This window comes from Hemibagrus wyckioides, linkage group LG03, assembly GCF_019097595.1.
Source record: "Hemibagrus wyckioides isolate EC202008001 linkage group LG03, SWU_Hwy_1.0, whole genome shotgun sequence".
NCBI lineage: Eukaryota > Metazoa > Chordata > Actinopteri > Siluriformes > Bagridae > Hemibagrus > Hemibagrus wyckioides.
The window spans coordinates 13,813,174-13,840,821 of record NC_080712.1 but is presented as its reverse complement, the minus strand read 5'-3'; the positions used below and the strand labels follow the sequence as shown (position 1 = coordinate 13,840,821).

General features: G+C 39.1%; 1 protein-coding gene across 2 annotated transcripts in view; it reads left to right on the top strand.

Moving 5' to 3' along the window:
* Positions 1–27,648, top strand: part of LOC131348677 (inositol polyphosphate-5-phosphatase A) — a 150,152-nt gene that overhangs the window by 106,696 nt on the left and 15,808 nt on the right. For both annotated transcript variants that reach the window (XM_058383815.1, XM_058383821.1), the window contains exons 9-12: positions 935–1,019; positions 20,795–20,890; positions 21,539–21,613; positions 25,718–25,791. In XM_058383815.1, coding sequence (XP_058239798.1) covers positions 935–1,019; positions 20,795–20,890; positions 21,539–21,613; positions 25,718–25,791 — 330 coding nt within the window. The remainder of the gene's footprint in view (positions 1–934; positions 1,020–20,794; positions 20,891–21,538; positions 21,614–25,717; positions 25,792–27,648) is intronic.

Below are 27,648 nucleotides of genomic sequence, written 5' to 3'. Positions count from 1 at the left end.
TTCAAACATAAATAGATTTAGAGTTACCTCAGAGTGCCATCCTGGAACAGAGTCGCCGGCATGAGACCCGTCCTCTACAACCTCATAAATACAGTGATATCGGGCAGCGGGAGCATGGGGGAGATTTATCCCAGCGATTAGCCACCATAGCATCTGCACCAATTAATCCAAGACGAAGACACTTTCCTACCTCTTTTCCCCACTCACTCTCACTCACATACACACACACGCTCACACAAAATAAATGATTAGGTATGGAGAGTTAATTATTCCTCATCTGAGGAGTGTTTATTAAGAGAAGACAGAACGGGGAACAGTGTAGAGACCCGGTGCTCTCTGGAAGCGCTCCATGACTTCAGGACTCCATGAATCGTCCATGCTTCTCAGAGAGCTGCCGGGAGTGTTGGATCAAATGGGATGTAATACGGTGATATAGCAGAACAGTAATACACTCATGGAAAGAGGTCTGGCAACGTGCTGTTTGTTTTCAGGTGTGTGTTTTCACTCACAAGAGGAGAGGGTTAATGCAGAAGTGTGCTGTTTCTGAAATGAGCTTAAGAGACACACACCATACATATCAGATCAGATCAGCAGCAGTGTGTGAACCTGTGCTTTCTATCCAGTTCTTTCTAACTGTGTCAGTGCAATTTGAATCCTCCACTAGGGAGTGCTATTTGCTTCACAAACACTGCCTCAGCCCTGTTCCTGATGATCTACCCTCTCGATTAAGGTTCCAGTGCTGATCCAGCACATCTGCCTCAATGCTCTGCTAACCAGATTTGGATTCAGGTGTAACTGAATTGTTTAAGAAGTCGGCAAATGAGTTTGTGATTTTTGCTTTGCTATTAGATACCAATAAGAATCAAATTTGTACTCTGCTGATGGTTTTCTCTCTCTCTCTCTCTCTCTCTCTCTCTCCCCCCATCCCATCTAGGATCACAGACCAACGTTATGAGAGGCTTCCATATTTCCTCTTTGGAGATTTTAACTTCAGGCTGGACTCCAAGCAGGTTATAGAGGTAAGAAAAGTGGAGTTAAAGAAGTAGGGCAGACTAGGTTTTTTTTCCCTCCCTAATTTTTATCCACAGTGTCTGTAGCTTGTGTGACTGCCATGGACAATAATACTGAAACCATTTTCTCAGTTAGTTTTGCTCCTCAGTTAGTTATTAAGGTAGAGTACTAGTACATTATGCAAAAATACTATTATCAGCTAATAGGAGGAGATCATATCCATGTTATGTGACACGATATAGTTGGGAATGTAACTAGGTTGAAGTTAATCAGGTGTATGGAAGCATGAGTTGAGGCTTCTATACCCTACCATGCAACCTTCTTAGGCCACTGCAGCAATTTTATGGAGCTCTAATCTCAAATCTGCTCAAGAAGTGAGTGAATTTATTTTGCAGTCCTGCAAATGCATGTGGTTGCTGCTTATGGACCACTGCTATCACATTAGGATGCAAGAAGAATGAATATTATACCAAAACTGTTATGCTTTGTTTTCTTACACTTTCCCAGAGTGTTTGTGGTAGGTTTGGGATGATGGAAGGTAGTATCAGGAATGGCAATAAATTCCAACTATTTTCATGGCTATCAAGTTAAATGTCTGTCAGAAAACACAGTGTGTGCAGCGTTAAGAAGGACAGAAGCTTTAAGAAGTGTGTTGCATTTTGTAAAATGTGTTTTTTTTTTCTTCACCTTTTGCATCCTGTATGAACTTTTGGAGCGGTGTGACATAACCTCTTTCTCTGGTGCATCTTATCTTTCATTGTCTGTGCTGCTGAAGAGATAAAGCCATGATTGTCTGGTCTGCTTTCACCAGACATAAACAGGGGTTTAATTTATGAACATGAAACCTCGTGTTGTTTATCAGGTCAACTTCATTATATAAGAATTCAATAAGAATTCAGTAAGCTGCTGTTCAGTAATGAGCACATGCACACATAGTTCATTTAATTTTATTTTAAATATTGTGTGAGCTTAGTTACAAGTAATATCTTATGTTAATTTATGGTCCCTACTTCAGGTTGTAAGCATTCCTGACCTTGTTAATGGGTGCTTAATAAAAACTAATGAAACTCTAATGCTAGCAATTACAGAGCAGCTACAGCTGCCTCATAACCAGCTCCCAGATATTCTGTTACACAACCTAGGCTATTCATGTATGGCCACGCCCTGTTGTGTCCTACCCACCCCCTCAAAACCATAACTGATACTATCATCAATCTGCGATACTTTCAATCAGGCGATGTCCTTTCACACATGATCACACAGCTGTACTTTGTGGTATCCATTAGGTGGCATGCAGAACCTGAGATATGTAAATGAGTTGCACAAATTTAGAGCTTTAGAGCTTCCCAATACCTTTGACTAAAAAAAAAAAAAAAAAAATCAGGTAAACATTTAATAAATGATCTACTGCCCTTTGTAGAAGACCTCAATTACAGGTTATATATATATTTTTTTATAATTTGTTTTTAATGTCTTTGTTTCCTCAGTACAGAGCAATGTCAGATTTCTCTTTCAGGTGCTCCATATGTAACATTCCTGCACTATTTGACTTTGAACAAATTCTTTGCTTTCATTCTCACCTCCGTCACACACAGGCAGTTGATCTAAGCCACAAACCCACAAAGCTCATGTATGTGAAGTCGAATTATCGGCTTTATGACGTCCTAATCACCACTTCACTGAGGAGTGCCTGGTTTTATAAGGGCCTTCATTAGCACACAGTGTGTGTGTGTGCGCGTGAGAGAGAGAGAGAGAGAGAGAGAGAGAGAGACAGAGAAAAGAAGAACACCCCTGTAACATAACAATGCACCTTGCAGTCAGGTTAGCAAACACAGCTGGGTTGGGAGAGTAGTAAGCACATTAATGAGTCATAAATCTACCAGTTGTAAAATGCCATGGAAAATCAGAGGCAGCACATGGTCTGTCCTTCATTTTGAGGAGAGCAGGAGTCTCTCTGTCTGTCTCATTCTTTCTTTTTGTCATTCTAACGAGTAGCAGTGGCTATTTCTTATTCAAGCTGCACTTGTTGGAGATCTTTTTAATACATGCCTAGGTTGTAATGAACCAGGTTAGAAAGAGGGGGTGTGCATGAGAGAGAGGGAGAGAGAGGGAGACAGATAGATAGATTCAGGTCATTGTCCTGCTCGAGGAGGTTCTCACTGTTAAAGTGGAGAGGGGAGGAGAAGGAAAGGAGGGCTTCTTGAATAGCTGAATTGTTTTCTTGCTGAATTGTTGAACAGCTGAATTGCTGAACTCTAATGATGCAGGAAGGACTTCATCCTGTGTGGTAAACGAGATAATAGTCTTCATCTGTTCTCTTGTCCTGCGGCTGCAGTTCAGGCACTCGGCCTCAAGGAGCACTGGACTGAAACATTTTTGACCCACACCTTTTACAAACATGTCCGCTTTGGAGCCAATTTCCTTCCCGCAAGTCATAATTTTTGCTTTATCGGCTAATCCGTATAATCAGTTTACATTTGCATCATTCGGATATGAGTCATATCCATAATCATGTATTTTAGTTTGAAACTCCCTGTGATTGGATTGATTTGTGCCTCACTTCTCGGACGCTTTGAAAAGAACATCAGATATGATATGATCATGATCGTAAAGAAATACAGATTATATCACAGGTATATCGCAAAGGTAAATATAAGTAAACACAAAGTGTTCACAGGCCATTCATTTTGTCCTTGTGTCCTGTTTTCAAATACATGGACTAAGTTTTGGCTGTTAGAGAAATGCTGAAGGAAATATTTGCAAGCTCAGCAGCAGGTAGATTACAGTGAATATTTGAGAAATGGAACTCATCCAAGTTGCTCGAAAAGGGCAAATGCTCTTACACCTTAAAACCTGCTTACACCGGTTAATGCTCACTTCATACTGAGCTTAAGCTGTATTTTATTTTATTTATAATTTTTTTTAGATATTTATTTAGATAGTTTACTTTTTTCAGCAGTTATTCTTTAGAACACCCTAAATATACAGTGATCAATGTTAAGTTATTAAGGCACACTTTGTCTGTAAAAAAATTGAAATATTCTTATTTCTCACTTTGTCTTTTATTCACATATTAATGTTACAATAATATTTTTTTCAGCTGTATTTAAGTGTGACCTCATTTTAAATAAAATGCTGTCCTGTTTCTCATACACCTCTGCACCATCTTCAGCATCAGGATGCCCCACTTTCCCAGCATGCACTATGGTTGTCTGGGAAGGAATCCCATGTGATGCTGTTTATGTGTGATGGGGGCACAGGGGAGGTTGGATACAGGTGGCACATTCCTGAAGTGCTTGAGCGGCAGGATCAGTAACCAGAGGCATGGGGCCAACCCCTTTCCTATAACACACACACACACACACACACACACACACATACACGAACAGGGAACTCTAGTAATTGTGTGAGACAGAAGGGACTTGGCTTCAATTGACCCCCATTTAGCACTGCTTTTCACTGGGGACAAAAGATGGAGCCATGTGGGTCCTAACGCTGGACCTTCTCTCTCACACACACTCTTCTCCCTCTCTCTGTCCCTCCACTGCACTCACTGTCCCTGTGTCCCACTCTTATCCTGAGAGCAACAGGAAGAGATTAGGAAAAGGTATAACCAGTCATAAAACTAGTGGTGGTCTTAACACAGGTCTGTAAATCATGTTTTTTTTCCTTCATGAAATATTTGGCAATAAAATCAGTTGAATTCTTTTTTAGCTTCTCTGCCAAAAACTGTATATGTTCTGTGTGTATGTGAGAGATTTTATTTGGAGATACAGTTTTGGGAGGAGATTGAAAGATATAGAGCAGATGTGTAAAGGAGCGTGGACAGTGCCTACCTGTGAGCTGTGTTCTGTCCACAGCCAGGCAGCTGAAGTGCATGCTGGGATTGGAGCAGGACCCCGGGGTTCGGCTGGTAGTGAATCAGCAGGCATAGTGACAGCACCGCTCCTGGTCTCCAGTATATTTAAAATCTCTCCTAATTAAACTTAATAGAATGTAAATTTAATTCCTGCTAAAAAAATATGCCGCGGCCCACGAGCCGTTCCAAGTCGGGGATTGATAGGGGCCAGCGGTGAGGTTAATTACTGACGTGATCTACTGTCCTCGTGACACAACTCGCGCTTGTTTTAATTGGAGTTTACCCGCTTCTCTCACTGGCTGCTGTCATTAAGAGCGTGATTTGAGAGGATGAACCGACTCCCTGTTTAGCGTGCAAGACCCAGCGCCCCCTGTGTGCAGCAGGAAGAAGTGCAGGAGGCGGCACTTTACATGAATCAATGTTTCTTGCCTTTGTCCTCATTGTTTTGTGAGCTGAGCGGCGTGAAATTAAAGATGGGGCTCAATACAATTCCTGATCCAAGTGTGGCCTGTGAACTGCTCATTAGTGACAAAATACAGTAATAAAGATTACATTTTTCACAGTTTGAAGAGCTTTCCTACACACTCCTGATGCCAGAGTCAACTCGAGCGCTGTTTGTCTTTGAAGACTGAATTATGACTTGAGTGTGTTTTTGTGTGTGTGTGTGTTTGTTTTGTGTTTTTTGCTAACCCTGTTTCTTATTTGTAGATGTGCATAGCAGGAAAACCTGTGTGTTGTTTGTGCAGGTGAATGTTTGCTAGTGTGTTTGTGTGTCCATATGCATCTGTTTACAGCGCTCTTGGAAGGCTGTGCAGTGTCTGGTACGCTGTTGTCTAAGGGGCCCATGGCTGTGTTTACCAGTGAAATCTTCCTCAGACAATAAGGCTCCATTTCACGCTGTGTTTATGCACATGGCCTGCCATAAATCAAAAGGCAGGCAGCGAAATTAAGTGTACACTACATTAGTCAGGCTAATTAATTTTGGGACGCATCCATCCATTAGTCACTCGGCGTGCTCTGATTGGCCCTCATCCTACAGGACTCTCAACCCCAGAGATAGTGGCTCTCATCTCCATCTGATAAACCAGTCCTTACACACACACAGTATATATTTACTTCAAAGATGGATGATCTGGAAACAGAACTTTATTTTGTTAAACCCTAAATGAGTTTCTGCTATAAATGTACTTTTTAGAATAAGATAGTCTTAGAAAGAGTATCATTTTTGTTCTGCTCATCTACTCCATAACTGAGTTAATAATGCTAGATTTTTTATTTTCTTGAGATCCATTATCAATATCACTTATGTCTGTCCAATATCACTTATGTCTGTCCAAGCACGTCTGTTGTACAAGAGCTAATATCATGGCCAAGAGTTGCATATTTCCCTGTACTGAGAGAAAGACAGAAAACTCATTTATTAACAAAGTATAAGGGCATGCTTAAGTGTGATTTTTAAAAATAAATCTCGCCCACAACTCTTTTTGAGATCAGTTTTGAGCTGAGGTTCAAGAAATAACATATTTACATAATTATTTACGTGCACATAAAATATTTATTAACGACAGCAGCACCTTTAGAGTCAACAGGTTTTACATTCTTCTCTCAGCACAAAGCAATGTGTTAAGAATAATTAGAGGGCAGTCACCGCATAATGATAAGCATCATGATACACTAGCGCTCCTGATAAACCCACATGATCTCTCTGATGACCTCGGCTGATATGCCACCAGCGTGAACAAACACTGCTTTCTCTTTTGCTTCGTTTTCTCTCTCCCTCTGTCCCTCCCACTCTATCCCTTTCTCCCTCTCCATCTAATAACATTAAAACAAAGAGAGCCACACATAGAGAAGGAGCGTGTGGCGGCTTTGATCAAGACGTAATTAAAAAGCGAAGAGAATGAAGAACAACCGATGCCTTCTGTTCCTCTCGGAGATGGTTGAGCGTGCTCCTGGGGCCTGGTCCCATTGTGTCGGGCTCCGCGGTTGAGGCTGGCACGGGTGTGTGACTGGGGCGAGCGAGGTGCCTGGCACTGGAAAACTTCACAGCTTCTGACACACACAAACACAGTGTGTTATGTGACTGTATGGTGCTGCTGAATAGAGCGGCCATAAGAACCCACTCATATAGTGGAGTGATTCTCTTTCATTCTCCATCTTTCATTTAAAGATCAGATAGCACTCCCAGTAGCTGACCATTCTCCTAATCAGTGTGTATTTCCCTTTGTTTTATGTCTTTTCCACATCCGTATCACTTTTTTATTTTGTTTTTTACAGGCGATTTTTGGTTAAACTGTTTGTTGTATATCTGTGTTCAGTGCTTCCTTACTGGTGGAAAGATCTTTAGTTAGACAGTTCTTTTTCAGTTCAGGAAAGGCTTTTTAAGAAACAAAGCAAGGACAGAACAAGTCTGTTTTGTCTAAGAATGAGAGAATACAATATCACTTTAACAGAAATAGTGTCTAGAGTTACCATGGATTTGGACATGAGGGTGGTCTGAGATGGATGCCTCTTTAACTAATAAGCTCACTGATATAAAAGCCGCCTCATATACCAGCATTTTCTTAAAAGAAAAATTATGAAAATTATTACAAATATCTGTAAGCATTAATGAGTTAAACCTCAACCTCAATTTTCTGCATTTGCTGCTACATCTCTACTGTCTGCAGTAGAGACTTATTTAACATTGTAAAAGCCATTAATTGTAAAAAATTAATGTGTAGACATCAAGTTATTAATTTATTTAATTATTTATTTATATGGATTTATTTAGGCATTAGTTTATGACTAATTGATATTTAAATTTTAAACAAAATATTTACTATAATATTTATTGAAACATTTATTAGAGATATGTGTTTATATGATGTATTATTTATTTCTATTTTATTTCTATTTATTTCCTGCCCTCAGAATCCAAACAAGCTACAGTATAAAAATTAGATTAAAGATTTAGAATTTAGAAAGCACATTTCCAAGATTTATTATAATTACAGTCAGGTTTATGTTGATGAAATTGACGCTTGTTTTCAGGTTACTGAGATTCAGATAACGCTCACGCAATTCAAGTGACCAGTTAATTTTTCACTGTATATATTTGTTACTGTCTGGAAAATTGACTTTTCTACCAATAGCACTGCTCACACCATCTCCATTTACTACAGCATTGGGGTTTTTTTCGCCCCTGGATTTCTACCAATGATTTTTGTGATGTCCGTTAAAGAAAAAGTTTTTTTTTTTTTTTTACGAAGCATAGCATCCCCGGCATGTTAAACATTTATGTTGCTCTTTTATTCATTTCCTCTGTTGCTAAATGTTCCAAAGGCTGAATTTTACATCTGCATAACATTATCTGTAGAAGACAAATGTGCTTTTCATTGAGGAAAAACTATTAGGTGTTAGATGCACTTGAGTGAATATGAAACAAATAGGGGGAAAAAAATGAATAAATTGCTTTTGTTCATTGTAGTTTGTAAAACCCCCACTGGGTTGGAAGCTTTCTGCATCTGGAAGCAAGGTCACTTCACTTCCTGTCGAGGAGATGAAGTTTGCTTTCTGTTCAGCAGCACAGATCTGTCGTTTTCATTCAGTAGCTCAAGTCTAGAATGTTCTCTTCTCTTTTGTTTTTAATAGTGGTTGAAAACAGAATGAGCTGAGTATTCTTGGATCAACATCTCTCTCTCTCTCTCTGTTTCGCACACTCTCTCGGTTTCTCACACTCTCTCTCTCTCTCTCTCTCTCTGTCTCTATGGTAGAAGAAGGAAAGAGATTATCAGGTTCAGTACACTTATTCACTGACACTTACACCTCCATCACATCAGACCGTATTGGTGCAGATCCATAAAGCCAGCAGTGGCACTTCGAATCTTTACACATGTCTGGCAGACTGAGCGCTGGCTCTTCTCTCATTCACAAGCTTCCCACAAACCACCCCGTCATATTTAAAAGGTCCCATTAAGTGCCACATTGGTAATTCATGGCCTCTTGTGTAAAGTCTCTCTTGATTTATCGGTGATGGCCATATTGCCGGGCCTTTAAAGAGGAGCTGGAGCTTTGTCTTAGGGAAGGGGGAACGGAAAAGCAAGGTGCCTTACTTCACTACTCTCCTGCACATTGGGAGCTGAAGGACAGGACTGAGCTAACAGCTGGTTATGCAGAGAGAGAAGGACATCCAGGGCAGGCAGAAAGAGAGAGAGAGAGAGAGAGAGAGAGACATCCAGGGAGCCAGACGGGGGATGGCCTCAGCTTCTCGCGCCTCACCGCTTCTCCTCTCCACTCTGTCTTAGAGGGGCTTTTGTTCCTGATTTCATGCTATCAGAAGGGCAGCATGTTCTCCTGTGCCGGCCTGTCAGCTCCATAAAGGAGCCACAGTAGGGTCACATCTAGAGGGATGGGCATGAAAAATTGGTTAAAAAAACGAATCACAAAGCCCACCCACATGATAGGGGTCTACTACTTCTCTATGCACAAGACCCAGTCTATACTCTCTCTCACTCTCTCTCTCTCTCTCTCTCTCCACCCCCTCTTCCTCACTTGGATCACCACCCAGCAGGATTGGAGAGGATCATTTAAATGAAATGGTGCAAACAAATTAAAGGGTGTTGCTGGGAATGAATCATGGGCCATTGTGTGTTGGACAGCATTGTGCGCTGTCCTTTCAGACTGTACTCTTATTGAGACACAGATTGCCACCATCATGGCCATCTGAGAAGACGGGACACATGGATCATTGTCCAGATAAACAAAAGAGTTAACCTTAACGAGGTTTGTGGGAGCATTAACCTTTTCATACGCGCTCCATCTCATGGGTGATAATCATCATCATCTTGAATAATTTTGGATGATAATGTGTAGTAATGCAGTGCCGAAGACGTGAGAGCCCAGCCGTTACAGCCAAAACATGTCTCCTTTGTGCTGTTTTTAGTATCAGAAAATCTTGGTCTCCTGCCTTGTGGACATGTGTAAGCCGTGATGATATTTGATATTCATATTACATAGGGAATAAAACATGACAAGACATTCTGTAATACGGAAAAAAGCCAAGTCGATTATTTTTTTAACATGTCCCTAATTATCTCATTCTTTAAAAATTGTCTATTTTTTATTCCATAGATATATATAGTCATTAAATATTCATTAAAGTAGTGAATAATGCATGTGTAATATTTGGAGTGTTTGTGAGAGAAAGTTAGTTATAAGCATTAATTTCCTCACAACCTTTAATTTTTCCTTCTCTTCAAATTTTTAAGATGAAAAAAAATCCTCTATCCTGAAGATTTCCCTGTGATGGAAAACCTACTCACTGTTCTGAAGTATTCACACCCATGACCTCCATACAGTAACCTTCAGCATATCAATGATAATATGATAACATTTTAGAATGAAGGCATTAATATAAATCTATTAACATCAGAGCTGCTGTTGTAGTAAATGAACATCTTCTGACTAATCAGTTTCAAGAAATCTAGGGCTGTGGTGTAATCATAACTAATCCATAGTATATTTCTCTTTATTGTTTAGGTTTGACTTGTTTTAATAAAAGCAATTACAATCGCACAGTGTGTAGGGAAAAAACTCTTAGATATTGATCTTCTGCATTGATTAGTGCAGTAATGAACTCAAGTTTAGCTGCTCATCAAGAGGGAACCACTAATTGATAATCACTGCTCCATACACACTAAATGACCCACCAAACTGCTCTCAATTTAACTGCTAATAGATTTTAAAAACTGTTAGATTGCTGAAAGAAAGCTTGTTTGTCCATACCTCATTGGTGTTTCTTTAGAGAAGGTTCATGAATATATTCAGCTAAGTCTGATATTCCTTTATTGAAAATGACTTTCTGCTAAATGACTCCTGAACAAAGTGACAGTGTAGTCATTTATCATTAGACAGACCTCAGGATAATAATAATAATAATAATAATAATAATAATAATAATAATAATGGTGATGATGATGATGATGATGATAATAATGATAATAATAATAATAATAATAATGGTGATGATGATGATGATGATGATGATGATGATGATGATAATGATAATAATAATAATGGTGGTGGTGATGATGATGATGATGATGATGATAATAATAATAATAATAATAATAATAATAATAATAATAATAACATTTTTAGGAAAGTCATCCTGCTTACATCAGGAACATTAGTGAGAGAAAATGGTTTATTAGTTGTAGACCACAGTTTGGAAATGTTTGCTGCTGACTGATAGTGTAGAACTTTATAACTGTTCAAAAGGACTTTTGCAGTTCATTTTAATTGTAAGAAGCAGTATGCAATATGATGGCAGATGAACTAACTAGCACTGGTAAAGGGATTTAGTGCAAACCTTCACTGCAACATTTAAGAAGATGTAAAGAGAGCCATGATGGACATTAATTAAATCTCTCTTCTTATTTATTTTTTTTTCATTCTGTCTTTAGGTTGAGATTTATTTTGTCTTTTTTAAACAGTGTGATTGAAGTTTTCAGCTGTCCTCAAACCTGAATATTTATTCGCCTTAAAATTAAGAAAGAAAGAATTAAGAAAATATCCTTGTGAAGGGGAAAGCTGGACTTGTGGTTACTGCAAGGGGCTCAATAAATCATATTCCTAGAACAGTGAGCAGATGATATGATTATTTGACTTATTTCTGTAGCTTCATACATACTTCCTTGCAGCTCAGCAGATGTGCCGGTGTTGGTTTAAACTAGCATTTCAGTATTCCCTGGATGTTCATGCAGACTGTATTTAAAAACAAAAAATAGAAAAGGCTGCATTTGTTTGTAGATGAAATTACTCTCTTGATGATCTCTCCAGCTCATTGTTAGGAGAGAGTCCTACCTTGAGCTATATTAGAACTCATTGGCTCTTGCCTTCTAGGTAACTGTAAATCAGCTTGGTTTTATTGATGCAGAGAGACTTAACCAGTTTGTGGACATCTGTGGTGACTGGTTTGGGAGCTGTGGATTGAAGCAGCAGCAGTGGAGGGGAGGTGTGGAGGGCCTCTCCATGTTTAAGCTTCTATTAGCTCTCTTTGTACATGTGGCACAAATGTGTCAAAAGCCTGGAGTGAAACAATGGGCGCTCATTCTCTGCTTAATACAGCGAGGAGAACATACACACCCCTTAGTGCCTTACTTCACACACCACTCACACATACTCAGGCACAATGAAGCATCTGGTGGCTTTTTCCTCTTAAGAAGTCTTTTCTTTTTTAGGTATTGTGTGTCTGTGTGTTTGGTGAGCAGCATGTATGCTCTTACAGCAAATCTGCTTTGCTAAATTAGAGACATTTAATGATGGAAATGTAGACAGTTAAAAAAAAAAAAAAACTTTCCTCCTGTCAAGCTGACAGTTTTTGTGTTAATGTGTGTTGATGAGATGCTTGCTCACTGCTTGCTCATCGTATTAGAGAAAGAGAGAGAGACAGACAGTGTGTGGTGTGTGTGTGGTGTGTGTGTGTCTGTGGAGCCCCCCAGCAGCAGGAGGTCAAAGGGGTCAAAGTGATGAATTTTTATGGGGCTGTTCCTTGTGTTTCAGCCCTGTCCCATTCTCCTCGCGCTGCACTGCCTCTCAAAGACACCCAAACTGGCCAATTTGTCCTGCCAGGCCCTAGAGAATGGGCCTGTTTGAGACTTAAATACCAGAGGGAACACACACACACACCACCTCACTGACTTTCCCCACCTACCGCTGTTGTCCTGAGATGATTTGTGGCCTGTCCATTCTGTGCTGGCAAGGCCAAACGTGGTTCCAGGACCGTCAGCTAGCTGGGAGACCCAGTGCCATTGTTTTAGAGGGCTTTTCCCAGATGTTCCACAGGCTAAGATGAATAGGAAGCATTCCCCTCCACCTCTCAATTGCCTTTATCCTGCTCTCCGTTTTCTGCCCATACACCCCATACATGGCCGCCCAGCATACTCTGTCCAGCTCTCCTTCACTCACATCTTATATCTAGGTGTGTGCATGGGTATGCAGATGTACATTTGGTGAAGGTGTGGAACATAAAATGTGCACTTTGTGGCACAGGAATAATGCTGTGGCAATTGGATATTTTTTGTCAGCTTTAGATGTAGTTTAGGAGATACAATGTGATTCCATGCATTTTGGAAAATCTGCCTTTTAGCCAAGGAAAATACTTGGTAGATAAGAGAATTTGCCAGTTGCTGTATCATGAAGCCACCAGTAGGTGTTCCCTCTACTGGTTCCCATTATCAGTGGGCAGTGCAACTAGCATTCCAATTTTATCATTCCAACAAATCATTTTCTTTGCTGCTAAAGTGAAACTGCAGGGAGATTGTCGTTTGTATTTAAAATTCACCAGTGTATATAATGCATTATATACCATATGAAGGACAAGCAGTGTGTCCCTGCTATTGATGCCATCTATCTGCAAGTGTCTAATATCTTCAAAAAGCTAATATTTCAGGCAATTAAATGCATTAGTCATCTTAATTGAAAGGCCCATGATGTCAGATACATGTTTCATCACATCATATTTGTGTGTCTCTGTATGTGGCCAGACCCATAACACAATGAATTGGCCAGTTGCTAATTAATGTGTCCTCCATATTTTGATCAGGAGACTGATCACATGTCTTCCCTCCCATTGGTAGCTGCTACACAAAGTCGCTCCATATTTGTATAAACTTCTAGTCACCGTGAATTGTCAGAAATCTTTATAATCACAATATTCACTGTCACCCAGAGAAAGATAGTTTCCCTTTTATGTCAGGTTTCCTTTAAGTCGATGTTTCTTCATAATATCAACGCAACACATTTTTCTTGCCACTGTCACCTCTGGCTTGTTCATTTGGGATGCATTTAAAAATGATCATTTATATCCTGAATTTAAATATTCCTGTAAAGCTGCTTGTGACAATGTCCATTCTTAAAAGCACTATGCAAATCACTGAATCATATTATAGAACATATATCATAATTTTTGTTCAGTCAAAGCGCTGTCACATAATAGACAAGAACATCGAGACAATTTTGAAACCAAACACATTGTTTAAAGTGCTTTGGACAAAACGAATCCTCAATTAATATTAATTATTTTATGCAGAACTGAAGCAGCTATCTATGTAGCTCTGTAACCATGGGTACAAACCCACAATATGGAGGCCTTACATTGCATTGGGCTGACCTCTGAAGCTCAGAGCCTCCTCCTGTAGTCGCCTTCCATCACTCAGAGCAGACATTATTGATTTCCAGCTCATAACTCCTCGTGCCACCACTCACTGCCCTGCCATTACACCAACATGATGAGCCATTGTGAACATTTATGGAGCAGAGTAATTAGATCTCAATTAAAGAGAGAGACAGAAAGAAAGAGAAAGATGAAGCCTGTGATAGCCACCTTGGTTGCCATTATCTACCCAGAGATATGTAGTGTCACTTCATAGATTCAGAACTTCTTAAAAAAATTATCTACTTATTATCTTCCAATGTGATTATTATTATCTTCCAGTGTGAGTGTTACAGTTTGAAATGTCTATCACATTATAACCTAGTATAAAAATATTACTGGTTTTGTAATAAATTGAAAATTTTCTTTGTATGTCCTTGTGTATATATAATAAAAAAGGTTTTACTTACTACAGGACAGTTTGCAATATTTATCGATATGTTTTGGATGGGACTAATGTAATTCTTACCAGAGACAATCAGGCAATAATTACATTACTCAATCACCCCATGAAAAGGTAATCCATGATATTTTTGAGAATTTCCATGAAACCTCATACACTGACACATTTGGTGTCGAGCCAGAAAATGTAATTGAAATGCCCTTCAGTCTGCATTTTCAACAATCAACAAAGAAATAATGAACAACAAGGTAACTTTCCATCCTGTAGGAAACAATTTATCCTTGTGTTAATACATTCCTGTACCTTAGCAATGAAAGTAGCGGTGTTAGAGCACTGGAGATTGTGGTGATCCTCAGCAAATTCCTTCATTCTGAAGTGTGTGATTTGAGAATGCCTGTAAAGGAAGTAATGCTGGACATTTCCAAGATTGGCACTGTCTGGAGAGAACTGGCAGCTCCACTACAGACATTGGTGGTAAAATATTAACGAACCATGACTGCCAGTAGGGTCTCTGACTCCAAGTGCCAAACCCAGTGAATCGACAGAAAAGCATTCCTTAAACAGCACCATTGAGAGCAATCAACTCTAACACCTCTCTGTTTCTCTCGCTCTTTAATTGAGATCTAATTACTCGGCTCCATAAATGTTCACAATGGCTCATCATGTTGGTGTAATGGCAGGCCAGTGAGTGGTGGCACGAGGAGTTATGAGCTGGAAATCAATAATGACTGCTCTGAGTGATGGAAGGAGACTACAGGAGGAGGCTCTGAGGTTCAGAGGGCAGCTCAGTGCAGTGTAAGGCCTCTGTATCATAGGCTTATAACCACAGTTACAAAACAACATGGACAATCCTGTGGGACTAGCATATTTTTTAAACTAGCATGACTACATGAGTGTTTGTGCAGTAAGACATGTTAGTGCAGGTAGGCAAAGAATTATTCTGTTCTTGTGTGTGTATGTATTTGTGTGTGTGTGTGTGGTTGCGGTAACAGAAGGTGTGTGTGTGTTCTGAAAGAGGGATTTACTGTGAGGATGCATTGATTTTAGCCTCTCTGTATAGTCAAAGCATCTGTAACTGAGCAGTGCTTTTTCTCTCATTGATGGGATTAACACTCTAAAGAGCATCTGACACTAAAGCGCAGGCTTTGCTCCAAACTGCCCCCCACCACACACACACACACACACACTCAACTATTACTTACAGCCATTCGTATCGGCTCATTTATAACCGTTTAAGAGAATCGATAACCATTGATGAAAGAAGAGCTGCACGCTATGAGATCTAATGAAGAGCATTACTTGGACTTCACTAGGTGACCTTTCTTCCCCCAACTGCTGTGGTCCTCAACCAAAGTGGGTATTTTAGACTGAATCCCAACACTTATCTTTAGTGGAGCACAGAATTTCATCAGCAGTGTGTCATCTGTACAGTGATGTACCAGTCGTTACTGCTTTAAAGCACAATGCCGATATTACATTGCACTATAGCGTATAGTGGTTTTTACCACAGCATTATTGAATGCTTGACTCTGATTGGTCAGAAAATGTTGATTATTTTTCTGTAACTGCACAGCTTGGACTGTAGTACAGCTGGAAGGCAAATCAAAAGTTAATGGTCATGCACTTTAATACATTATTCCTAAAGAAACAATTTACACTGGGACTTCACATAAAATGTCTGTAATTGTTTCTGTGAGTCTTCAGTGTTGGCAATTTGTAATTTTGGAACATTGTGCTTGAAACAATTTGTGCTTATTCAGTAATGTGAAATTTTAGTCTTATTAATTTTGAGAGAGAGAAAAAGGAGAAGCTGTTGAAGTACTACTATAGCTGCTGTATTGAAATGTATAATATATAATGCAGACATTTCTCGACATTAAACATAATAATACTTGTCAGTTTTTGATAGTGTTATTAGTTCTATGTAGTGATTCTCTGATCTCGTGAAGTATATTGTCAGGTTTAGTACTCTCTACATCAAGACTGACTTAACCTGGATTGCTTACTACACACATATAAATTCAAGCCTGAATCCTTGTATTTTTGTGAAGTATTTTTGCATATACAATTTGTTATCAATAGATATTTTGCTTGCAGTATCCTTTAAGTATGTCTTTCAAATGCCTGATTACTCTCACACCTATATTATAGCTCTTTTTTCATTCTGATCCAGTCTCATCCAGTTGCTGTAAAATGAGTTAGGGTAATATCATTTAGAGGGGGTCAGTGTGTGTGTGCAGGATGTAATTTATTTAGATGCTGCTTTTTAATAGAGCAGCTGAATAAGACTTCTGTGTTCACACTCTCAATGTGGTTGCCCATGTATGATCAACAAATAGATGAGTAGATTGGGTCACCAGCTGTCCTCTGGTCTTAGTATGTATTATCAGAGAGCACCAGACTTTCCTTGGGCCATGAGCCCATAAGCAATAAGCTCACAATTTACATAAGCAATAATAACAATTTATACCAATCATCAATTTTACACCCCCTGGCTCTTAATGTATTGCATTGCCTTCTTGAGAATCAATGGATGGTTTGTAATAGCTGTGTATGAGTCCCTCGGTTTTCCTAAGTGTGAAAAGATGGATCTCAACATCATATAATCACTGTTGGAAAGGACTCAAGTATGCAGGAGATGCTGGAAAATAAAGAATGTGCAGGACCTTTGACAAACAAAAGGGACTCGTGAACAACTATTACTAAACAAAAACAGTTGATGATCATCAAGGCAACATGCAGTATTAAGGTTAATTTGTGTACAATTGTCTTGTAGTCTATAAGCAAACATCTGTTTTGTGAAATACTTTATTGAGGGCAATACTAAAAAACTGAATGCAGTCTTTTATGATGCCTCATATTAATTATATTTTTCAGCTTCTACATGGTGTATGTAAACTTTTATATAATGACCCTACGTCTATGTCTGGATGTACGTATGTATGTTACAGAGTTATTTAGTTAATCCCACCAATGAGAGATAAAACACTGCTCACTTACTGATGCATGGACTATACAGAGAGATTAAGCAAGACTATTGTCAGCGCACACACATACAGAAATACACACCTGCTTCTTCAGTCACACACGTACTGAGATGCTTTAGATCCATAAAACAATCTACCAGGTATTTTACTCCATCACCACATTGTTATATTAATTTCTATCCACTATATATATGCTCACTACTTAGGGTAGTATGTAGGTCATGATAGTATGCTTAATAAAAAGTTTTTAGTAAATTTTTTTTAGCATTTTTGGGCATTTGGCAGAAATAGATCAGTAGAAATATTTTTATTTTATTAGAAATATGGAGCATAAATAACATTTATTTGGAGCCGGGTTTCCAACTTCAAGCCAAAATAGACTATTTGGAGCATGGAATGAATTGTGACAGCACTAATACTCACGTTAGGATGTTTCCATGTTTGTCTGATTGATTGCTTGATTTATAGCATTTAATCACCGTTGAGGAGAGGCACACTGTGACTCGCTGTTTATCAGTGAACACATGAATAAGGATTTCAGTCTTGATCCCTACTGAGTGGTCTCACTTTTCACTCCTTATAATGAGACAAAAAGCCTCTTGGCGCAAGCAGCTGTAGATTGTGACACTTAGTATTATAAGTGCCCTAAGTTTTATCTCCTATTTGTTCGTAATCCTGACAGATTGTTATAATAGCAAGGTCACAAGATGCTTATTAATGTGTATATCATTCAGTACAGTATATAAAACAAATCTAGTGATTTTTTTTGTGTAATCCTAAACTCTTAGTTTGTTTGAAAACAATCAGGAGTGGAGTATTAAAATATACATATATAGTGATAGATAGATAGATAGATAGATAGATAGATAGATAGATAGATAGATAGATAGATAGATAGATAGATACATACATACATACATACATACATACATACATACATACATACATACTGTATTCATCCCAAAGGGAAAAGTATACACATCTGTCCATCAACTGTTGATCAAAATCATCATTAGCACTTTCCAGATCCTGATCCCCATGGATTATTGAAATCATTTAAACATAAATGGATTATGTGCTTCTGTACTCATAAATGGATACTCTTAATTTCAATAAGGCTGCTTGGCTTCTTGGCAGCGTGGCCCGTCTGAAATGGTGAGAGTTTTCTGCTTGGCTGACTCTATGGCTTAGACAAGGACAGAGGGAAGGTTTCTGGTGGAGAGCTAAAAGCCGAACCCTAAGTGATGTGCCTTATTAAAATAAAATTATGTTTTGCACTTTGTATTTATTTTTTTGGCCAGTGTTCTTGAAAGTGTTTTGTTTACTTAAATTGAATTTCACTGACTTGTTTTATTGGCTAGTTATTATCTTTCTTTTTTTTTTAAGCTGAACTATTGTTTTTACAGCATTAATTTCTGCGAGCATAAAAAGGATCAATTTCACAGCCTTGTGTCAGTGTGTGTGGCTACAATGACTTTGTCAGTCTGAGTATCTCTGCCTTTAGCCTTTTTAGCGAGATCTTTTCTTGGGCTTATTCATGGCTCAAAGCAGCTTAAACCCTGTAAAGCGCATTAGTTTGAGGCTGCAAAGGGAGCACTGTGAGCTGCTGCTTGGACCCAAATGAGCAAAAGATGGAGCGATTTGTTAGAGCTTAGAAAGCATCCAAATGGAGGGAAGAAAGGAGGGGGAGAAGGAGTGAAGGAAGAAGGTTTGCTCCTCTCTTTTCTGCCACTGTTTGTTTTAATCTGAGGCAGAGCTCTGTGAGCTTGCTGGCCTGATTTGTGACATTTCATTCTAAAGAGCCTTCTTTTTCCCCTTTCTGCTATATTGGCTTGACCTAATTAACTAATCTGTGCTTTGAATTTCAATCAGGCCTGCGGGATGGGAACCAGCAGGACTGGCTTTACCTCATTCAACTGTCTTCAAACACAGATGGTCGAATGTTTAACTAATTGTTAAAAAGACTTGACAAAAGGGAATTTAGCCGCGCACACAGTCTTCGGGGGTCAGGACAATACCAAGACATAAAGAGGACCAGAGGGACATGATGCGCTATTCTCCGTTTCTAGTTCCTCAAAATCATTGAAATGCATTGGGTGTTATTTGGGTGGTTTGGACTCTATTATGCTATAAAAGTCCTGGTTAGGTTTGGCTGGAACTGCAGCATTAGTTATGGGTTGTGTGTGACTGATATTGTGGTATGACACCTGAAATGTTTATACCTTCAACAGGCTGTTAAAATGGTTTGAATCAGGAGTAGTCAACCATTAACACAGTTCACAGCTGACAGGAAACTATTCAAAGTGATTTTGTTTCACATCAGGGGATTCACATTAACACTTTTTTAATTATCAGACACATTTTGAACATGTTTGAACATGATGACAAACTTCTGTTTTTGTCAAATTATTCTCTTTTTTGTATACCAGTTCTTTAGATCATATACTGAACTAAATCAAAATGTCTTCTCTTTCTGGCCTAATGTCTATTACTGTGTAGCTGGTCCTTGGTGAGCTACATTCATAGGGTAGTAGTGGCTCACGTGGTTGAGGCTCTGGGTTGTTGATCGGAGGATCGGGGTTCAAGCCCCAGCACCACCAAGCTCCAAGTTGGGCATTTGAGCAAGGACCTTAACCCTCTCTGCTCCAGGGGCATTGTATCATAGCTGCCCCTGTGCTCTGACCCCAACTTCCTCAGCTGTGATATGCAAGGAAAGAATTCCACTGTGCTGTAATGTATGTGTGGGGATAATAAAGGCTTCATGCCCTCAGCTCTTCTCTTGATAATTTCCACAAGTGCCAAATAAAAAAGCCAAAATGAAAATTTATAGTCAAAATGGTTCTTTGGTTGATCCACTGCATGATGATGGCACAAAAAAATGTGTTTTCAGGTGCGACATATTCTTTGAAATATACGCTAATACTTTTAAAACCGTGTGTTCAACTCATAAAAAGGGGTTCTTACAAAAGTGAAGGCTCCTTATTTTCCTAAAAAGGTTCTGTTTGGAATCCTTTCTGAAAGACAGAGCTGTATATACATCGGGATCTTTAAAGGGGATCCAGAGGAACAAACCAAAGAACTCTTAATGGTTCTGGATGTTAATGTTTGTCTAACACTGTATGGCAATATGAAAGTTTGGAAAAGAATTTGTTAAATTACTCGAACTTAAGAGCAAGTCTCATAAGTATAGGCATCTCTAACCAAATTATTTAATTTAATTATTTCTTTCTCTGCTTTCAAGTGCCTCCTAGGAGGCATTTTATATTATTGTTATTTAATTACTGTTATTTAAATTATCTTCATTTATCATTTCTCTCTATCTCTCTGTGTGCCTCCAGAGTCTGTGTTCTACAGCCACAATGCAGACGGTTCGAACCGCAGACACCAACGAGGTGGTCAAGCTCATATTCCGGGAGTCTGACAATGACCGTAAGGTGAGAGCTACAAACCTTATACGCACTCAAATACTACACTACAGTTCATTTTATATCACTTTAACTAATTCTCCAAAGCATCTAATATTTATTTGAGAATTATTCCAGGCTGAGAGCAGGTGGAAAACTATTCTTAGTGTAATATAAATTATCCCCAAATGTAAAGAGGGAAAAAATTAAATTTACAGATTTCATTCCTGTAGAACTATAGAATGAGCATCACAGACATTTCGAAAGGCAGTATCGCATTACGATCTGAAATGGTTAGGTTTACATATGTAATGTAGCTATACACAAACTTCACTGTATAGGTTTTATACATATTATGCAGATTGACAGATTTTACCAATGTATAATACAAATGCATTGATACACTGCTGTCTTAAGAATACAGGTTAGGAAAGATTAGGGTAAAATATAAATTTATGGTTTCTTCAAGTATAACCAGTAACACTAATAGTTCTGGCCAAAACCCAATTTGTCGATATTTAATTGGCTGTTTTCGAGAAATCAGCCAGAGCATCACACAACAGGCTTTCCCAGACCACTACATACAGCATATAGTAATGTACACATAAGCAGCATAACCTAAACTCTCCTATGACTTTACAACTGGAAGCTGACTCTGCTCTGCATTCTCTTTTGTAGGTTGTGCTACAACTCGAAAAGAAGCTTTTTAACTACATTAACCAGGATGTTTTCCGGGAAAACAATGGAACGCTGGTGAGCTATGGATTCTCTGTTTATCCTTGTGCTTCATTCATTTGATTTTTAGAACAAAATTCATCACTCTTAGAGTCTTTTCTTAGAGTTTTCAGACTAGTGTCAAAACGACAGGTTTAGAAAGTGCAATATGGCACCATGACCCACCTTTCTCATGCAGGTGTGATGGGAAATTTCTTATCTTGTATGTAATTATATATGGACACACACACACATATAGTCTTGTCTTCCATGCCTATTTTATGAAAATAAAAATAGTCTGACCTCACTTTTCTGTTTATAAACACAGGTGACTGTTCTAGTATTTACTCATTAGACGATGTGTGTGTTTAAGCCTTGGTTCCTTCAGTGTGTGTGTGTGTGTGTGTGTGTGTGTGTGTGTTTTCCTTCACATCACTGGAGAGCAGTAAGGCAGTAAGATGAATGACTTGATGGATCATGAGAGATAATCTGATGGTCATGTTCCAGTTAAACATACTGTCTTATGAGCCTTATGAAACAAACTACCTTTCCAAAACGACAAATGTCCCTCCTCCCCTTTCCATAAGGGGAGGGGGGATAAATATATAAATAAAACTCCATTGCATCCTTCATCAACTACTAGACTTGTACCAGCTTGACAGAAATTTAATTCGAGGCAGCTCTTGAAAATAATTATTGTATTTTGAGAGGAGTAATCATTGGTGGGGACATGATTGAATGTGTCCATGCCTATTGACTTTTGCTATGATTAATAGCTTTGTTTAGTCGATATTCCCATCGAAATTGTATAATTAATTATCCGGGTGGCTGTCAGGTGCAGAGGATGGAGAGCTCTGATGAGGATTTGGGAAGATTAAATTTTCCGGGGACCGCTGCGTCGAGGGGGCGTGGGGTTTGCTGCTGAGGGGAAGCGTGTGTGTGTGTGTGTGTGTGTGTGTGTGTGCACCAGTGCCATCCGGCTGAGACATTCAGCGGTCGAGGACTGCGCTAAGTGAACTCCCCCCACCACCACCACCTCTCTCATCTCTCATCTTCCCATTGATTTTGTTTTAGTATCTCTTTATTGTAACTTTATCTGTTGTAGCTGGCCAGCCGGTGGGACGAACGAGAGTGCAGGGAGGGAGGAGTGGAGCAAGTGATGAACTTTTCTGTCAGGCTCCTCATGCTCCTCGCGTCCTCAGCCACCGCATTTCTCAAACCGCAGGAGTTTTTAAGAGTCCAAATAAATAAATAACATGGCCCTTCTGCGTAGGTCCAGCCATATTTTATCTGTCAGGGAGCCTAAGCAGCAGAGCAGCGCTAATCTAATGTGAGTCCAGTGTTCTGCAAGCACAAGCTCTAAACACATTGTTCCAGTGTCTTACTCTGACAGTCAGGGAACACACACTTATGGAAGGGTCCAAATGGCAAATTGAAACTAAATCACTGCCCGTACCTGATTAAAGTGTAAAAACAAAACTAATTAATTAATTGTTACTTAAAATGATCTAAATGATAAACAAATGAGATTTCTGTTGTCCACTCAGTCCTAACTCTACTTGGAAGGAACAGAAACTTTTCAAAGGTGAGAAAAATGAATAGTTCGTCCAAACATGAAATTTTAAAAATGTCTCTACTAACCAAAATGTAGTAGATCAACCAGTGCACATTTGGTGCCTAACATTCTTCTGTTATTTTGCTCCTGAAGCAGAGTGAAATATTTTGTGTGACACAGACTTCTATTTCTTCTGACGTATTTTAACGCCACTCCAGCACTAAGAAATTCCACTTCAAAAAGTGGTTTGAACTTCATTTGTGGCTAAACTGTTCCTTCCAGAACAAAAACCTTAGAAATGAGCTAATTTATTTGATTCTTTTTATTTTTTACTTGATTGTTTATATTGCTGTTTATTTCTTATTTCTATTTTTGTTTGTTTGCATGATTATTTATATTTTTTAATAAATTTTTTTTGCTTGTTGTTCATATAATTTTTTTTTTACTATATGTTTCTAATTTTGTGTTGTTTGGGGTGGGTTTGTTGAGTTTTCTTGTTTTGTTTTTGTTTTATTTTTTATTTTGTGTATGCCTCTAATGAACTTGTATTTAAAATGTAATGATAACTCTGAGGGAGGTGTTTAGGATGTTGATCATCCACCCTCTATCCTTTCCTCCGTGTCTGAGCTTGACAGTATATCGTTTTGGCACAAAATAATGAATACATCATAAAAGTTGGGGGCCATATTGGCCCTGCAATGAAGGCAAAGTGTGCGGTGTAAAAATCAAATTAAATGACCTCTCACCCGGCTCTTATTGATGGCATTTAATGGCGGCCGACGTTGTCAGGGCCGTATTTGACAAAGTATAAATCAAAGCACAATTATGGCAAGGGACATAGCGTGATCCGCCAGAAAGCCAGGGGGACATTTCACTGCGCAGTTTTCCAGAAAGGCTCAGCTCCCGAGCAATCAAAGCCACCGTGATTTACGCAGCTGAGCCTATTGAGGTGAAGTGCACATTTTGAGCTAATGCTGACGTTTATTTTTATTTCTGGTGGTACTTCCTCATCTGAGCCCTTGTCTTGTGCACTGGTCCTGTGATCTCTGTGCCCTTTCGAGCCTCAAGGTCAGTGGCAACTGATAAACAGCACAAGCCTCTATAAAACAGCAGGCCCTTGAACTTGGACGAAGCTCCGTTTTTCTGCCGACCCATCAGATGGCCAAATCATTCTGCTTAATTGAGCCACGATGAAATGTAGTGTGAAATTTCTTGCGTGCACGTAATTTCACTTCAACAGGCTCTTACTTATACCACCTCAGTCTATGCAAACTTTCCTGAAGGACTGTTGTGTTTAATTTCACTCACGTTTATTTCGGAGGTGAGACGCCTGTCCTAAGAAACACACACATTGTACTCGTACTCAGTGTCTTTCTCCTGGGCATACACAAAACTCATTTCATATATGCACTCAAGCATGTAGGTTGCATATTGTGTGTGTGTGTGTGTGTGTGAGTACACATGTCCAGCTCTGGTAATATGATGGATCCTTCAGCTAAAGCACAAAGCCAGTCCGAACACACAACACAATACAGACACATAATAACAATGTACAGCAATAAAACAACACAGGCATATACAAGAGCACATGGATATCTGTCTTTATATGGCTGTCACACACACACGCACAGTTGAGGCAGTGATGCAGGTGTCAGTTGTACCTGTTGGTCTCTCCCATAATTAATGTGTACACACACAGGCTAATTATTCTGTTCTGCTTTGATTAATGACTTTAGCTTGTCTCAGTCATCCCTGCATCTGAGATGAGAGCTCAACTCCCTCTGAGTGTGTGCAGCTGGGAGAGAGCATGATTGATGAACACCTCACACACACACACACTTGCACACACACTCTACTCTTAGGAAAGGCACTTACTGTCATGTGTATTCACAGAGACTGGTGTCAAAGGACACATAAACACACATAAATACACATACATGCCAACACAGGTATCCATACACACCTTCTCTCAAGTTCATACACAAACATCCATAAACACACACAAACCAACCAGCATGCTATAAACACACATTCATGCACACACCCACACCCACACTCCTCCATACACACACCCAATAATGTAATCAGTTCCATGGTAATGCTTCTGACACCATCACAATGTAAGACATTCAGTCATGGGAAAATGTACACCCTTGTTGCAATTGTTTGATCCCCACAAACTTCTATAAACAAATACCTAAGTTGACAACAAAAAAACAAAGAAAAAATCAGATTTCAATATGTAGTGATCATGTTCCTGAAATTAAATCAGCATTTAGAAACCGGGGGTTTATCAGTAGCTTATACAGCTACATTTAGCATCAGTAACTTGAAGTAAGCAGTTTCTGTAAGAGTTTCAGTCTCTCACATCATTTTTGAGAACATTTGACCGTCTCTTCCTTGCAACATTGCTTCAGTCCATTGATGTTTGAGGGCGTTTTTATTATGTACAGCTCTTAGAAGACCCCTCCATAGCATCTCAATGGGGTTGAGCATCTGGACTTTGACCGTTTAGATGCTGATTCAGATTTGCTTTCAATTAATTCAATATGACATGAATTCTCTACTTTTTTTTGCTCTTTCCACAGCTATTAGAGTTTGATAAAGAGAAGGCTGTCTTTAAGGATCGTCTGAACGAGCTGGACATCTCCTTTCCTCCCAGGTATGAGCTCCTTCTTTATCCTCTTGCACCGCCTCTTCAAATCCTGTTTAGTATGATTTATTATTCTCACTTCCTCTCTTCTGATTTCATGATGAATATCTGTCTCAGGTGATTAAATAAAACCACATTGTGTTAATTTGCTCTTCTTATGAAGCTGTTTAATTTAATTACTTATAAAGTGGTGAGAATTAATGGAATAAATACAGAAGAGTACTGTTTTGTTCTGTTTGGTGTCAGTAGACTGACAGATCACTGAGACAAAACATGGCTTCATAGACGTCGTACAGTCATCACTGGATAATGCCTGTTGATACTTTTTTTTTCTAAACTTTCTTACAGCAGATTTGTTACTTTCAATTTGATAGTGTTTGTTTTCTGATGACGTCTCATTTGAGTAATTTGTATGGACAGACAGCAGATTTTCCCCTCAGTGCTTCTGAACTAACATGCCACTTCTTTTGCCTAATAGTGCTTATGTGAGGCAGAACAGCATTAATATTCCGTCGCAGTCGTTCTCTGTGTGTCCTCTTCTTCAAACAAATGAATGTACAATTAGGCCTTTCAGAAAGGCAGCAGGGGGGCAGGAGCTCCCAGCGCAGCGGCCCGAAGCATCGCGCCGCTAATGGTGCTTGACCTTTGGCGCCAGCGCTGACTCAATCAGTGTAGATAATGAAACGATGTAATCAAACAATAATTACTTGATAAACTGCTCCACTAGCTCATGTGAGGAGGGGCCTTGGGTGTGTGTGTGTATGTGTGTGCAGCATACGTGTGTATCTTTAAACCTCTGTGTCTTAATCAGCTAAGTCCATTTACATGGCTTTGCATAAGTGACAGCTGGATTTATGGGGCTTTTACACTGTGTGACTTTTGCTCTCATCTGTCTCCAGTATATAATCCTGAATCATCTGGCACGCGCTGAGAAATGGCGAAGTGCGAGGAGAGGATGCAAATGATCCTCTCGCGCCGCTGCCTGTGATGAATCAAAAATCCACAGCCATTAAGGAGTATATAAAATTTGATTTGATGCAAGTAGTGTCTGGTACAAGCCACATTATTGTCAGAGGTGAGAGTAAAGACACAGCTTAGTTAAACTTAAACAGCCGCCACACACACCCACACACAAACACACACACACAAACACTGAACACCCTCCTCCTGTCAGATACGCCTTGTGCTTCTGGAGCAATCAAGCACTCAGTGATTGTTCTCCATCACATGGACAGCCCTGAAACACCCCTGACCATCTGTGGGGTTATTGCACAGGGCTATAGAACAACACTCTTTCTCTCTCTCTCTCTCTCTCTCTCTCACCTCATTCTCAGCTGTATCTGCTCTGCCCTGTATGCGAATGCTAGAAACCCAGATCTGTAAATTTAGACATGTCATTTATGGCATTTATTTCTTTTTTAATTATGTATTGATTTTCTGATATATCAGATATTTTGAGCCGTATGTCTCCTTATAGTAATATTACAAATTAAATTACAAGTTAAAACATGTGTTAATCATTATTTTTCTGAATCTCAAATGATGTTGCTGTAATACTAACCCTAATTCTAGTCCTGTCCCATGCCTGTGGGTTAGGCTGTTATGTAATGCCCTATACAGTGAGCATACGTAGTGAATCAGAAATAACCTAACTCAGAAAAAAGCTGTTCTTTGCAAGACATGTTGTTGAAGCCGGATTATATTTCTTTTAAAAAAATGCAATACTCTTAAGCTGATAGTATATGTAATCAACAAGAAGATATTAATGTGGATAGACGGGCTAAATTAATAGAAATAAAAATTAATCTTTTTTTTTTTAATTCCTGGTGTACTCACAGTGTAGCACTACTGCTAATGTTCTGTAGT